At 36.9% G+C, this 13,774-nt stretch overlaps 1 protein-coding gene across 1 annotated transcript; it reads right to left on the reverse strand.

The window, feature by feature from the left end:
• Positions 1 to 1,314: 1,314 nt before the first annotated feature.
• tmem62 (transmembrane protein 62) lies at positions 1,315 to 13,130 on the reverse strand. Its single transcript, XM_053509695.1, has 14 exons — positions 12,740 to 13,130; positions 11,685 to 11,796; positions 11,446 to 11,583; positions 10,473 to 10,518; positions 8,597 to 8,738; positions 8,398 to 8,522; positions 8,093 to 8,215; positions 6,457 to 6,612; positions 6,081 to 6,240; positions 5,165 to 5,278; positions 4,132 to 4,216; positions 3,942 to 4,037; positions 2,582 to 2,700; positions 1,315 to 1,936 (listed from the first exon to the last, which is right to left on the reverse strand). Exons 1-14 carry the CDS (start codon positions 12,932 to 12,934, stop codon positions 1,631 to 1,633), a joined length of 1,917 nt encoding a protein of 638 aa, XP_053365670.1. The 5' UTR covers positions 12,935 to 13,130; the 3' UTR covers positions 1,315 to 1,630.
• Positions 13,131 to 13,774: the final 644 nt, after the last annotated feature.

Genomic DNA, 13,774 nt, shown 5'->3' on the forward strand with positions numbered 1-13,774 from the left:
TCACAGCAGATGTCGCCACAGCGGACCATTCGATCCGCATGCAACGTGGCACAGGTTTACAACGGATACCCTTCCAGATGCAGCCATCCCATTATTTTTTTTTATCTGGGCTTGGGACCAGCACTGCATCCAGTGGCAGGGGTTTGGGCATTGGGTGGGAACCATTCGGGCCCTCCGCATGGCAGGCGAGGTACCTACCACTGTACTGCCAACGCACTCTTAGGAGGTTATACTATATACCCAAAGCTTGTTTGTGTCTCCCTTAACAAACAAAATAACCAATCAGCATGTTCTAATGAGTCTGCGCAACTAGTACTTAAATTTGATCAAAGCAGAAACCATAAGAGCTTAATCACCTTCTCAATATTAGACAACAGGTTTCTGTATGGAGACAGGTTCAATACAGGGATGTAACATAATCCACCATATGCAAATGCTTAGTGCTTCAAATTGTTCATATCTATATTCTAATTTAAAGTAGGTGTGGTCTGGTTTGTGCCTGTCCACAACATTTTCCCAAGAATTTAAATGTTTTATTTAAAATAGCCCTAAAAGGCTCGAGAATAATAATTATTTAAATCACTGTGACCCTAACCATGATGCACACCTCAAGTCTCAACTTGATTCCATGTACAATGGGTGTTCAAGTAAAACCGGGACTTGTGATGAGATTTCTAGTGAAAGAAGGCAAAAAACTAGAATTTGACTTTTACAAAAAAACTTCAAGCACAATAGGGTGGTGAGACACTTAGCTGGAGTAAAACATATGAATGGTGCAAATGTTTTAAAGAAGGAGGTACATCCATAAATGATGATCCTGACAGAAGTGGCTCAAACCCCACTGCAGTTGTTCTTGTGAAGTGAAACTTGTCAGCTTACAGAAGAGATGCAACTGTCTGTGGAAACTGTACACACAATTATTCAGAAACACCACTACGTCACAGGAACTCTACTGGGAGATATTGCCACATCCCTGTACAGTACTGACTTTGCTCCAAGCAATTTCCATATATTTGGGCCATTAAAGGAGTTCCTGAGAAGCCAGCGTTTCAGACGTGAAGGAGGCAGTGCGATCATGGCAATGGCATACTAAGAAAATTTTTTACCTTGATGGAATTCAAGCACTAGTGAAATGTTAGGAAAAACGCCTTAAATGCAGGGAAATATATAAAAGAAGTCCCGGTTTGATGCCCCTCGTAAAACAAAGGATTTTTTTCAAACTAAATTATTGCTTTTTTTAAGCAAATAAATTATATTGCGAGTGGTTTGTTAAAGGATAATTCAGGTCAAAGTTTGTCAGTGATCATCCATAAATCTGTATTTTATCTACTTGATAATTTTTTTTTCTGTCTGGCAGTTGAGCATAGCTAAAGCAACTCACAACTTTTAGTGTTGGATTTGCTGGAATACTTGAGTGCAACCTACTGAAAAAAAGAAGAAAAAAAAAAAAGACCAAGATCAGTGTAAAAGTAAACAGCCCAACATGCCCTTAAATAAGTAGTATAGCTTCTTCCCACCTCCCCTGTTATGGTCTAAACAAATCCATATATAGTGAGAGAGAGGGGGACGAATTTGGCACACAAATGTGTCAAACAGTAAATGTTTAAAACCGTTTCTCAAAGTTTTGCCATCATAGTTGAGAATTGCTCAGATGTGGAACTGGTTCTCTCCAGACCTTCCAGATGAGCAGCAGACCCATCAGCAGTGCCCAGGTACGCACCGGAGACAAGAAGAAAGCCAATGAGCCGTAGGTCTCAAGCAGGAAGTAGCAAGAGTATGCCTGCCAGATGAAGAGAATCATCATGACCACATGTACAGCCAGAGTCTTCCAGCGGAATCCCAGCCTGCAGAAGTGAGAGCGGAAAGAGCAGCCGCTGCAGCGCTGTTGCAGACTCCAGCAGAGGTAGCATGTGAGAGGCATGTTGAAGAAGATCAACTGTAGATGTCCATAAAGAAAAACAAAACATGACATGCATAATTGTTTTAAAATGTACCACGCTAAAGATCTAATAGCACCTGTCCTCAAATAAGATGGAGTAGGCAGAAATAGAAGGTAAGCAAGTATGTACATCTATTTTCTGCGATCAGAAGCGAAGATGATTTCACACAAATTTGGAAGCAGAGAGAAAGAGAGAGAGAGAAAGACAAATAAAGGCATGTACTTTTGTGCTTTTTCTTAAGTAGAAATGTACATTGTGAACTTCCAATAATATTTTACCAGGGATATCTGTACTTTTATTTAAGTACAGAAATTACAGTTAATTACTTTGCCCATTAAACATTATATGCTAACACCAGAACAATGATCGCTATATTTGAACCTGATGGAAAGTCTACTGCAACAACAATGAAAAGTATAATGTCAATTTCATGGAAGCTAGATACAGCTAGCTGTTTTGAAAATCAAAACACAGTGTTTAGCTTTGTCACCTAATTCTTACAGACAATCAGGTTTGAGTCCAAAGTGTATTTTTATCTAAGCAGATCGTTTACTAACAGATGCTGGAAATGTAAGAATTCCCCTCAATATTACAAAAATGTACAATTATAACTTACTTGGTTGTCCATTCAGAACTCTTACCTGTATCACACCTACAGCATAAGTCAGACTGCCCTCAAGAAAATGCCCATCCACAAACACCCCGAAAGCAAAGCAAGCTCCACTGTGTCCATCAATAACCTCCCCAATGAACCATGGGCCTGTGAAAGATCACATAGAATATGTTAAATCCAGGAGTTGGTTAATATTCAGAAAAAACACTGACAATAATGCTGGCCAATTCAAATGCTTGTCCTAATAGTTTCTTGTTGCTGTAGTTACAACTAATTTGCATAGACCTGTTTGGCGGATGTTACAAATAATGCAAGCCTTTTTAACAGATTAAAAATACACTTATTTTTTCTTTTGTTACTTATTTAACAATGAAAAAAGATAATAATTTTAATTGCGAGGTGACTGTGAGAAGATGCTTATTTAACATTTATGGAAGGAGTCCCATGTAACAACTTGGGTGTTGTTTAAAAGGTCACTTTCCAACTTTTTTTTCAATGGGGGAAAAATACTGGCACTGGTCAGTGAGAGAAGGGACTGTTTATAGCTTCTACACTGCCAAATCTTTTTTTTTTATTCTGGTGTGCAATGTGGTCTCCAATTCATGTGAAGAAATGAGTGTTTCTCCCAGAACCACACTTTCACAATTAAATCCTGGAATATGGCAGCATCTTCAGGGAATATGATGTACATTCAGGTTATTAGCGGAGTTCATTTTATTGCCACATAACATATATATTGATGCTGAGCCTAGACTTGACCAACTGAAGCAACACCAGATCATAATAATACCTCCAGAGGCTTGTACAGTGGCCACAGCATGATGTACGCATCACTACATATGCTTCCATTCTTACCCTGGCACATTCATTGCTCTGGAATTTTTACTATGCACCAAGACTTTAAGTGACCTCTGATTCTGGTAAGTCATTATTATATTCAGAACCCATTTTGGCAATGAAGTTGATGGTTCAGCACAATCTGTCCAAGTCTTAGTCATGTGCTGGCAGTTCTTTACTAGTTTTCTTTAAACTGTTTAAAGAAAGTGAAAACAGGAACCAATTTTTTCCATGAACTGAGGGGCAAGCAGGCACAACATTTACAAGAAGGAATGTTTTTGGGATATTCAAAATGATGATGGTAATCCTGTAACTTTGGCCACTAGAATCCAACTCCCTTACTTCACACATGCTTGTTGGATGTTACCCTTCTTTAGCTGGTGTGTGCATCTCCATGTGTTCCTGTGTGACTCAGGTCAAGGCGTGTGTGCGTGTGTGTAAGGACAGAACACGCCGTTATGGCTTACTAGCTATGAGGTGAGTACAAAAGGTCTATAGCATATCTGTCAAACAAACAAGTTAAATATAATAGGAAAATTGGATTAACTTACCTAATGCTGTACACAGATTAAACAGCAGCAAGGTGTAGTAGAAAGTATTGATCCTGCTGACAAGCTGTAAGGACATACATGCCTGAAAGAGCAGCCCTGAAACGACACAGAATATGTTGCATAGTATTCACTGGAGATTTCAGAGTAGATTGGCTATATATTTTTGCCCATATTTACCACTGAGCCACACCTCGGCAAGCAGGTATGTGCGAGAATCTGAAGGCAACAAGGACGCCCACATTCAGCAACACAACCGCCAAAAAACCGATCCGTGCCTAAAAAAAAAAAAAATTTTTTTTAATGCACACAGAATCATGCATTAAAATACCTCTTGTGTGCATTCTAGAATTCACCAACCCTTTAAAAGTATATATGGCTTCAACTTTTTATCAGAACCAATCTATTTATTATAAGCAATATACTAAACAAATAAATAATACATTTTGGCACAGATCTCCAGAAATATTCAACCAAATGATTAATCATTGAATAAAACCAGCTCCTTGTGAATATACTGTACAGTTCATGTTGACTTTAGTAAGACACATAACGTAACAAATGCTTATTACTCATTATTAACTTCTTAGTTTTCTGTATGTCAGGTCACAGGCTCTTCAACAAGCACTTATTTAAGAAACATGCCTTACAGCCTATGGATGAACTGCATCATCATCAGCATCTTCCATAATACTGCAACACATATTAGGGTATCATCTGGTCCTGATCTGACTGCAGAGCCTGCTAGAAGCTGGCCAAATGCAAGAGCTCTTAGTTTAAAGCTCACTGAAGGTGCCCCAATATACTTTTATTGGATAAATCTCATTCTTTAGAGTCAGCACCCTGGGGGCAGGTGCTGACTGCCCACCATAGAAGAAACTAGTGCCCTTACTAACTGCACAAGCACATAAAACACACATAAAAACTGGCACTCTGGTTTGCAATACATGACATGCTTGCAAGTGTAAGTTTAACACCATAGTGCAGTTGGCCCCTCGAGGAGAGAATCGCCATGGCATGAGAATTAAAAGGCACAGAGATCTTGTGTGTTCCTATGAGAGCACTAAGAGCTACAGCAACGTGGCATGGGATTTATTTATTTTTTAATAGTAAAGGGAACAAATAGCACATAATCAAAAACCAACTAGAACTATAAAAAAGACAAATTTTTATTTATAGCAACTTATATCTTGCTTTTTCTACTGATTTTGTATTATTAATATTACCAAGATGTAGTGGTCAGTGAGGAGAATGAAAGACTGTAGAAAGCCAAAGCTTGGTATGAGATCCTCCTGCATGGTAAACAGTTGCTCTTGAACCTTGATCTGACCTGCCGAATTCTTACACACAAGGATACACAAACACACACAAAAGAAGGTGAAACATGGAAATGTGTTTAGATTGAATTAGATTTAAACTCCCACAATCCACCAGTATTTGAAACAACACTAACACAGCAAACAAACATAAATCAGAATCCTGTACAGTAATTAATCTTATAGTATAATTCTGCCATCTTGCATGAATACTATAAGATGTGTGTTTAAATTATAACAGATAATTTTATGATGATGTATTTCATCAGGGTGTCTGATGTTCTTCAGGTTTTACATTGTACATATTTTTATTTGGCTATTTATGTGTTGTAGTGGTTAGCACAATGGCCTTGCGCCTACAGGGTCAGGGTTGATTCCTGCCTCAAGTGTATGTGAGTGGACTCTGCATGTTCTCCCTGTGCTTGGCGGGTTTCCTCCAAGTACTGGAACTCCGGTTTCTCCCCATAGTCCAAAAACGTCCAAATTAGGCTAATTGGCGCTCCCAAATTGCCTATAGAGTGTGAATGAGTGAGTGAGTGTAAGTGTTCGAGTATGCCCTGCAATAGATTGGCACCCTGTCCAGCGTGCCCAGAGTCTCCTAAGCGGTGTAGAAAATGAATTAATATTTTTATTTTCTATTCACTCTAGCAAGCAAAGGGAACTTGAGCTTAAACCACAAGACCTTTAAACTGCAAAGCTATGATACAGTAAAATGGCAAATTGACACAGAAGGATGCAAATAACTAAATATCAAAGATGTACTTAAACTTTTAATATCAAATATATTCAACCCAACTGTATAAAGTTATATTGATCAGTATCTTACCTCTGCTTTGACTATGATGGTGTGCAGGCCAGTGGAATAGACTTGGGGGTTCCAGTGCAGCACATACAAAGGTCCCCCTACAGACTCCGCTTTCCCCAGAACCTCTCCATCCACACTCACATACACTGCTGTAACTGGAGCTGCTGAAAACACCAGGATCCTGCAGACCACAAACAACGCAGTAAAAACAACAGTCAGGGCAAATTGTTGTCAAACCAGCCACCCAGGTCATTAAAATAACAAGAAACTCTAACTGAAAATCTGGCCTACATGTAGTGTAAAGTAAAGGAAAGTGAGTAAAATAACAGTGTCAATAATGAGGGTTGATGGGCTGCGGTGATGCTTGAGGACTTGAAAAGACACACAGATGGGACACCTGATGTGTGTGGAGCTGTAGATGCGTCCCAGAGGCTCCACTCCTGGATGCAGGTACTGAGCATCTTTGGGGTTGGTGATGATTACTGCAGGCCAGGCCTCAAATGTCTGGTCGGAGAAACTCAAGAGGTCGTGGTCAAAGGCCAGAATCCTGTATCTAGTGACAGACATATGGCAAAAGTCTAACTTTAAACAAATGTAATACTTTATATATACAGATTGTCTGCAAATATACCAGGCATAATCTTTGTTGGACAGCTGATGTTTAAAATATAAATAAGGGCTGTACTGGAAACAATGCAAAAGTAAGCACAATCTTATTTTTTTAAATAACTAATATAGGTTGGCTTTTTTTTAAGTGGCTCTTCCTCTATAAAAAAGATACTACTTGACATAGGCGACTACTGATACATTTGCACTATCATAGAAACAAGCTCCTGTTTAAAAATGATCTTTTAAAGTTTTGTACCTTTGTCACAGCTGAAATACACAATGTTTTAAATCTGACAATTGTGAAAAAAGCGTAAACTTTTGATATAATCAAAAAAATTTTACAAATGCCTGTTTTAAACCCTAAAAATACCCCCAAATATGCTCCCAAAACATTTTAATTGCATTTCAAACTCAGCATAAAACATTACCCATAAAAAAAAGAATGTTAAGGTAAATCTGTATACTGTACAGTACTGTACTGTTGTGTCTCCTGCAGTGCTAGAATGTAAAATACTTATGATACACCTTTATGTACTGTAATTAATGCAAACATTTTCTTTGGTACCAGCACTGTAGGGTCAATACAGTAATAATTCACCATCCCAAGTATGGTTGCTTTGTATTCTCTCTACAGTACTAAAAACTTTATCCAGTATTAGATTTTATATGGAAATTTAGCTGAATTTACATTAATATTTATGTTACAAAATTAGTTAATTATATTGTTCTTAATAGCTTAGCGTTAAAACACATGAAAAATTATATATTGGCACAAAAAAGGCATAAAAATTGTGCTGAAGAACTCTGAACCATGAAGGGGTTTGCAGGGGTCGACTGTAGTACCTTTGTAGAAAAGAAAAGTTACTCTACTTGTCACTTTTGTATTACTTTTGGTACAACAGTCGTATAACAGCATACAGTCCCAGCAGTGATTAAAATAATTTGGAAATTACATTTATATTAATGCACTTGTTCTTATATAGATATAACTTCTACGGGAGCCGAAAATCCAGCAACAACTTTAGTAACAACTCTTCTACAGAGACGCTCCACATAATGTCCAAGAAATCGTTCAAAATATGTGTTGGTATTTTAAAAGGAAAAAAAATTTATTATTTTAAAACAATTTATATGGCTAATCTTTCTGTGAGTATATATGTATTTAAGATTTATGGAAGAAGTGTCAGAGCTTTGTTATGTTTAGAGCTTTGTTATGTTTTCACTTTTTCTGTTGTTTTAATCCTTACTTGATCTATAAAAAAACATCTTGCAATAAAGTCAGCCAAAATACATGTTACACATGAATACATGTAGAAATACTTCTGATATTAACACAAAATGGCAGAAACTGACTTGTCAGTTCGGATAATAACTGAGTGTACTATCTGGATCTGTGTGTGTTTGTTTGCTAGTGTGTGTCTTACTTGCGGTTGTCCATCCAGTCTCCCAGCTCCAGCTCCAGTGTACCTGTTGAGTGTCTGCTGTGGAGGATGGGCATCAGACCCCCCAGCGTGTGTAAGTGCCCGCACAGGTACGCCACTGCATTGCTGTACACATGCCATATCACAGGCACAAGAACTACAGTACCAACTAAGATCACTGATTTCATTTTAGCATGAACAAAAGATAGTGGTTATAATGTATTTCTGATTGATCTGCTTTGCAAAAGAAGTAGATTTCATAAAATATATGCTCATTTATACAAAACATCATCAGTCTCTTCACTAACCTCATCAGGGCTCTGACCCCTGGCGAAGGCGAGATGACAGTGGAGGTAGTGTAGTGTCCAAACCAGATGGTCTGATTGCTGCTCTGACTTTCCTGTCTAAAGGTGGCTAGCATGTCAGTTTGTCTCTGTAGATTAGAAGATCATCCAAAATCAGACAGGCAAAAATATAGTATGTATTACAAATCATCCACAAACCTACCTGATTAAGTATTCCAATGAAATTGTATGGACGCTTCGGCCCAGGAGTGAGGGTGGCATCAGCACAGATAAATGAATAGTTCCCAAAGGGAGTGCTGTGTATGTAGTGGAAGGAACCAAGCTTCTGGTTGGCAGAATACTTTCTAAACACCAAATCATAAAATTTTTTATTAAACCTCTCAGCAAATTAACTGACTGATACTCATATCCCACAGCATTGATACATTTTCTAATTTAATTGGTCCCACAATGGTATTTTGTTTAAAAGAACAGTTCTGGGTTATAATTCAATTCACAGGTTGATGTTAATGTGTTTTTTGTTTTTTTTAGTAATAAGTTGCTGTCTATACTGTATATTCTATAGAACTAATACATAGAGATGCATGGCAGAAATAGTCTAAATTTAATAATAAGTATCATTTGTTATTGATATGATGAAGCTTTTTGTGAGCAGACATTTAGCTTTTTTTTTTTGGAAGGATTCTCTCTAGTGTCACTACTAGGGAATGTTTTGCCAGAGAAAACTGAATGAATTTAAATAGTTGCTGTGGTATAACAGTAGCATGCTGTTATAGACAAACAACAATCAGCTATGTGTTGGTTACAGTAACTTCACCTACCTTATGTGGCTAAATGTTTGTGGACACCCATATGTAATTTTTTAAACATGCTTTCTTCAGATTTTACTCTTTACTGTTATAATGACTTTTACACTCTTTTTAGAAGACTTTTCCACTAGATTTTGGGAAGTGGATGGAAGGGTTTGCCTATTCAGCCACAAGAGCATTAGTGAGATCAGGCATTGTTGTTGGGCAAAGAGGCCTAGGGTGTTCAGTTCATCCCAAAGGAGTTCAGTGGGGTTGAGGCAGAACATTCAAGTTCTTCTTTAGTATCATTTACGGTAAACCATGTCTTTATGCCCCTTGCTTTGTCCAAAGGCGAGTTGTCATACTGGAACATGGTTCAGAAATCTGCATTTTTTTGCTTCAAACTTTGTGGCAGCAGTTCCAGAAAACCTATATACAGTGTTTGTGCATGTTATTTACAAGTTCTGACGCGTGTCTTTCTTGTTACACAGTGTCACTCATGACTTCAAACGTCCGTTGATTTCTTTGTCTCTTGTTTTATTTTCAACATCAAAGTACAACGGTTGTTACAGTTTTTGCATAAATCCACTGTAGTCACGAAAAGTCGTTTGCTGTGTTCTGTAGCTTCGATAGATTACAGTTACAACAACTCTTTTTACTGTATCCTTTTAGCTTACAGTCTCACGATATCACGGTATCACGGTCAAAAGCTTGTGTACTCCAAACCTTTCTGTATCCTTCCGTGTCTTAACAGCAACTGAACAACTAACGTGCATGATAGACATGCAGCTACATAACTGTGAGATGATGTCACAGAAGAACTTATGAAATTATGTCACAATACAACTTACGAGTATAATACTAAATGCTTAAACAAATACACTTAATGGACTTAATGCTTAACTAAAAGACTTAATGCTTAACCAATAAATTGAAATAAAATAAACACAACAACAAATTACAAGAATGAAATATGGCCCTTACATACAGTATATGTTCAGGTATCCACAAACCTTTAGCTACACAGTGTATCACACCACTTCCTTTTTGGTGTATCTATATTCATGACATTTACTTGCCCTTTAACTTGAACTCAGTCATTTAGAATTGGAACTAAATAAGCTTTTAAATGTGACATTTAATTGTAAATAAACAAATCCATTATGCTCATGTTACAACAATTGCATGTTATCACAGCAAAAAAGCTGACCTTTCTCATAATATCATAAAAAATTAAATCTAGTCATCCAGCTACACAAGCACTGCAATTATAAGAATTTTTGCACAGACCTGTAATAATTGTTTACGCTATCCAGAGATATAATATTGAAGGCATCTGAAAAGAAAAGAAGAAACACTTTGAGAATATATTTTCATGAAGCAAAGGAAGGAAATCGAAAACCACTAAACTAATGAGAGCTCTTGTCTGTAAAATTGTAATGCAATACCAATTACATGGTCTGTGGGGAAATGGTCGGTATGGATACAAGAAAAACCAAGAGCAAGCCCTAGAATTAGAGCTGGGCTCAAGAGGGTGGTCCCTTAAAAAAAATGCACATGTTTAAGAGAACAAAGCTAGTTAATCATTTTTATTTCCCAAATATTTAAACCAGTAATTCTGCTGTACTGTTTTTCAGCACAGACTGAACATTTTGTATGAAATGTAATTTAATTCTGTTGTGTTATTTATTCTCTTTCCATAATCACTTAAGATGAATAACTGGCAGTTCTAAGCCCTTAGTAATTAGAGAAATGTGACAGTTTCTCTTGGGTCCTAAATTGTTTCAATGCTGGTTTTTGGGGTTGGAAGTTAAATGACCTAAAGTATCATCAAACCTACAGAGGCAAATCTAGTCTTCCATTAAGAATGACTAGAGATCTGTCCTTAACTAACTACAGATTTGCCTTTATTTTAAATTTATAAATGTAGCATCATCACACAAAAAAAACCTCCAAATAATCATATTCCACAACTCATAATAATATAATTTTCTAATAATAATAATAATATATTCAGTATTGAGTATCAGTTTTTATTCAACCCATACATTTATAAACAAACCATCAATAGTTGATGTAAGAAGAAATTAATAAATATTCTGTTTAAAAATTTTTCTGTCATATTAACATATTTACAACGTACAATATCATTCCTTTTCACCTCAATTTATTGTCTAATTACTGATCACTTGAAGAGGAGGTAGTGGGATCATTGTTCCTAAAGGTTAAAAAAAAACATAAAAGGGGGCAGAAAAATATTTACCATGGTTTCCACGAATGTCTATCCATTTTGTGCGTTCCAGCACTTGAGACCTTTTTAAGACATTGTGATAGGCCTGCCACTCCACCTCATGTTGAAGAGAGCCAACTTTATTTTCTGTCTTTGCATCTGTTAAATCCCCTGGTAAATATTAAGTAAAAGGCATATTAGTGCATTAGATCTTAAGTATTGTTACAAGTGACAACAAGAATTCATGTATGACGGTTGTACAATCATCTCACCTGTGGCAAGAACAAGTGCTGGTTTAATGACCTCAATAGTGTCTGTACAGAACCTTTCGAAGTCAGGTACGCGTCTCGGATCACGGAAGCGACTTATGTGAATGTCTGATATCTGTACAGAACAACAAGCAAGAATTTACTATTCAATACTTTGGTTAAAGTTATCCAATTGCAAACAAGACCCATATAATAAACATTATATTCAATTGAATTAGGGACACAATTCAATTCAATTTAACAATTTTTAACAGTCGTCATTGTCACAAAGCAGCTTAAACTAATCAAAAGAAATTATAAAGTGGTTATGAAATGTGAATGTGTATGAATCACAATGTTGTGTTTATGTTTTTAAACTCTTTAAGATCTTAGCAAGGACAATTCACAAAGACTATGGATAACAAACTGAATAGGTGGAAGGAAGGGGGGAAAGAGAATTTTAGTAAACTTCAATATTTACTAAAGATAGACTATGATAATAATAATGAAAAACATAGATACAGATCTTTCATAAATAAATTGAATTAAAACAGGATGCTGCTCTTGATATTACTATCAAGAGAACCCCCCAGTTTGTTCATATGCTTAGAGGTTCTGTCTGTACAGAGTTCTGCATGTTCTCCTCGTGGGTTTTTCTGGTTTTTCTGATCACCCAAAAACATGGATGGATTGTGGATTGTCTAAATTGCGTCTAGGTTTAAAAAAAAAATGTATGTGTGTGTGTGTGTGTGTGTGTGTGTGTGTTTGCCCCTGCGATTCCAGCATCACACCCTATGTTCCTGTGGCTCCAGATTCACCAGCACCCTAATGTGGACAATCTGATCACTGACAATGGATGGACAGATGGATGAACTAAGGTTATTGCTAGGGGAATTTAAGAGCATTAAGTAGCTGTCTGGGGTCCTAATTTCCATTCATTTGCTACACATAAAAAGGAAATTTTACATAAAAATAATAATAAACTTACAATTACAATATTACAGGGTTAGATGCAAATTTAATAACCTAGGCTATATTTGCACTGTATATAGTACTGCAGTAGTGGCTACTCTACTCACCTGCACAAACCAGAAGATGTTGTCCAGCTGTGCTCCTGGTGCAGGTGCCTCGCTTTTCTTCTTGACGTGCTCGCCGCCTGACTTCACTAAACTCCGCTTAGAGTGCCAGGTGGTGTCATAGAAGTCCAACACCCAGGAAGTAAAACACGCCAGCACCAAGCCGGCAACAACCAGGACAACAAACCACCGGAGCATCCTCCCCGCAGCGGTGTTCCTACACAGCGCCAGCACACCTCAAACCCTGACCTAAGAGTCACCATGAACACTGGCCATGGCCTGTCTCAGTTCGCTGCCAAAATCCTGAGCTGTTCAGTGGCCGTGAGGCGAAGAGGAAAGTATGTGATAGGGCAAATAACCGCGCTGTCATCACCGCTTACATCGTCCACTTCCGCCTTCCTGAAGTTTAAACTGAGAGCACGCGCGCCGGAGAGACGCCTTCCTCTGCAGCTCGCACTTCCGCATGAAAGTAGTCACGACTTCAATATTCATTTTTTTTTATTATTATTCAATAGTAATTCATACGCAAATAATATGATAGAGATAATATAGCCATTTAAATATATATATATATATATTATATAATATATATATATATATATATATATATATATATATATATATTTTTATTTTTTTTTTTTAAGTATTATATATAGGTAACTATAAAACATATTTAATTTACCATTTGTAATATATATATATTGTGCTTACATTTTTTTCCAGAATCACAATCATATTGGCCACTAAATTAAAAAGAATAAAGGAGCTTACATAAGCAGCGCAAAAAGATATCATGTATGATTTTGTTGTAAGTGAACATAGATGTCATACAAATGCAAACTCGATTTTTAAGTAAAAGATAAGTGGATGACCTAAATGTTCAGTGTCACCATGAATCAACTATGGAGTAACTAATTAAATGAATAAGATAAAATATTATGACTTTTTTACTCATTTTCTATACCACTTTATCCTGTATACAGGGTCATGGGCCTGGAGCCTATCTATCCCAGGAGCCTTAGGGGTACACCTTGGATA

The sequence above is a fragment of the Clarias gariepinus genome, chromosome 13 (genome assembly GCF_024256425.1).
Source record: "Clarias gariepinus isolate MV-2021 ecotype Netherlands chromosome 13, CGAR_prim_01v2, whole genome shotgun sequence".
In the NCBI taxonomy this organism is placed as follows: Eukaryota; Metazoa; Chordata; class Actinopteri; order Siluriformes; family Clariidae; genus Clarias; species Clarias gariepinus.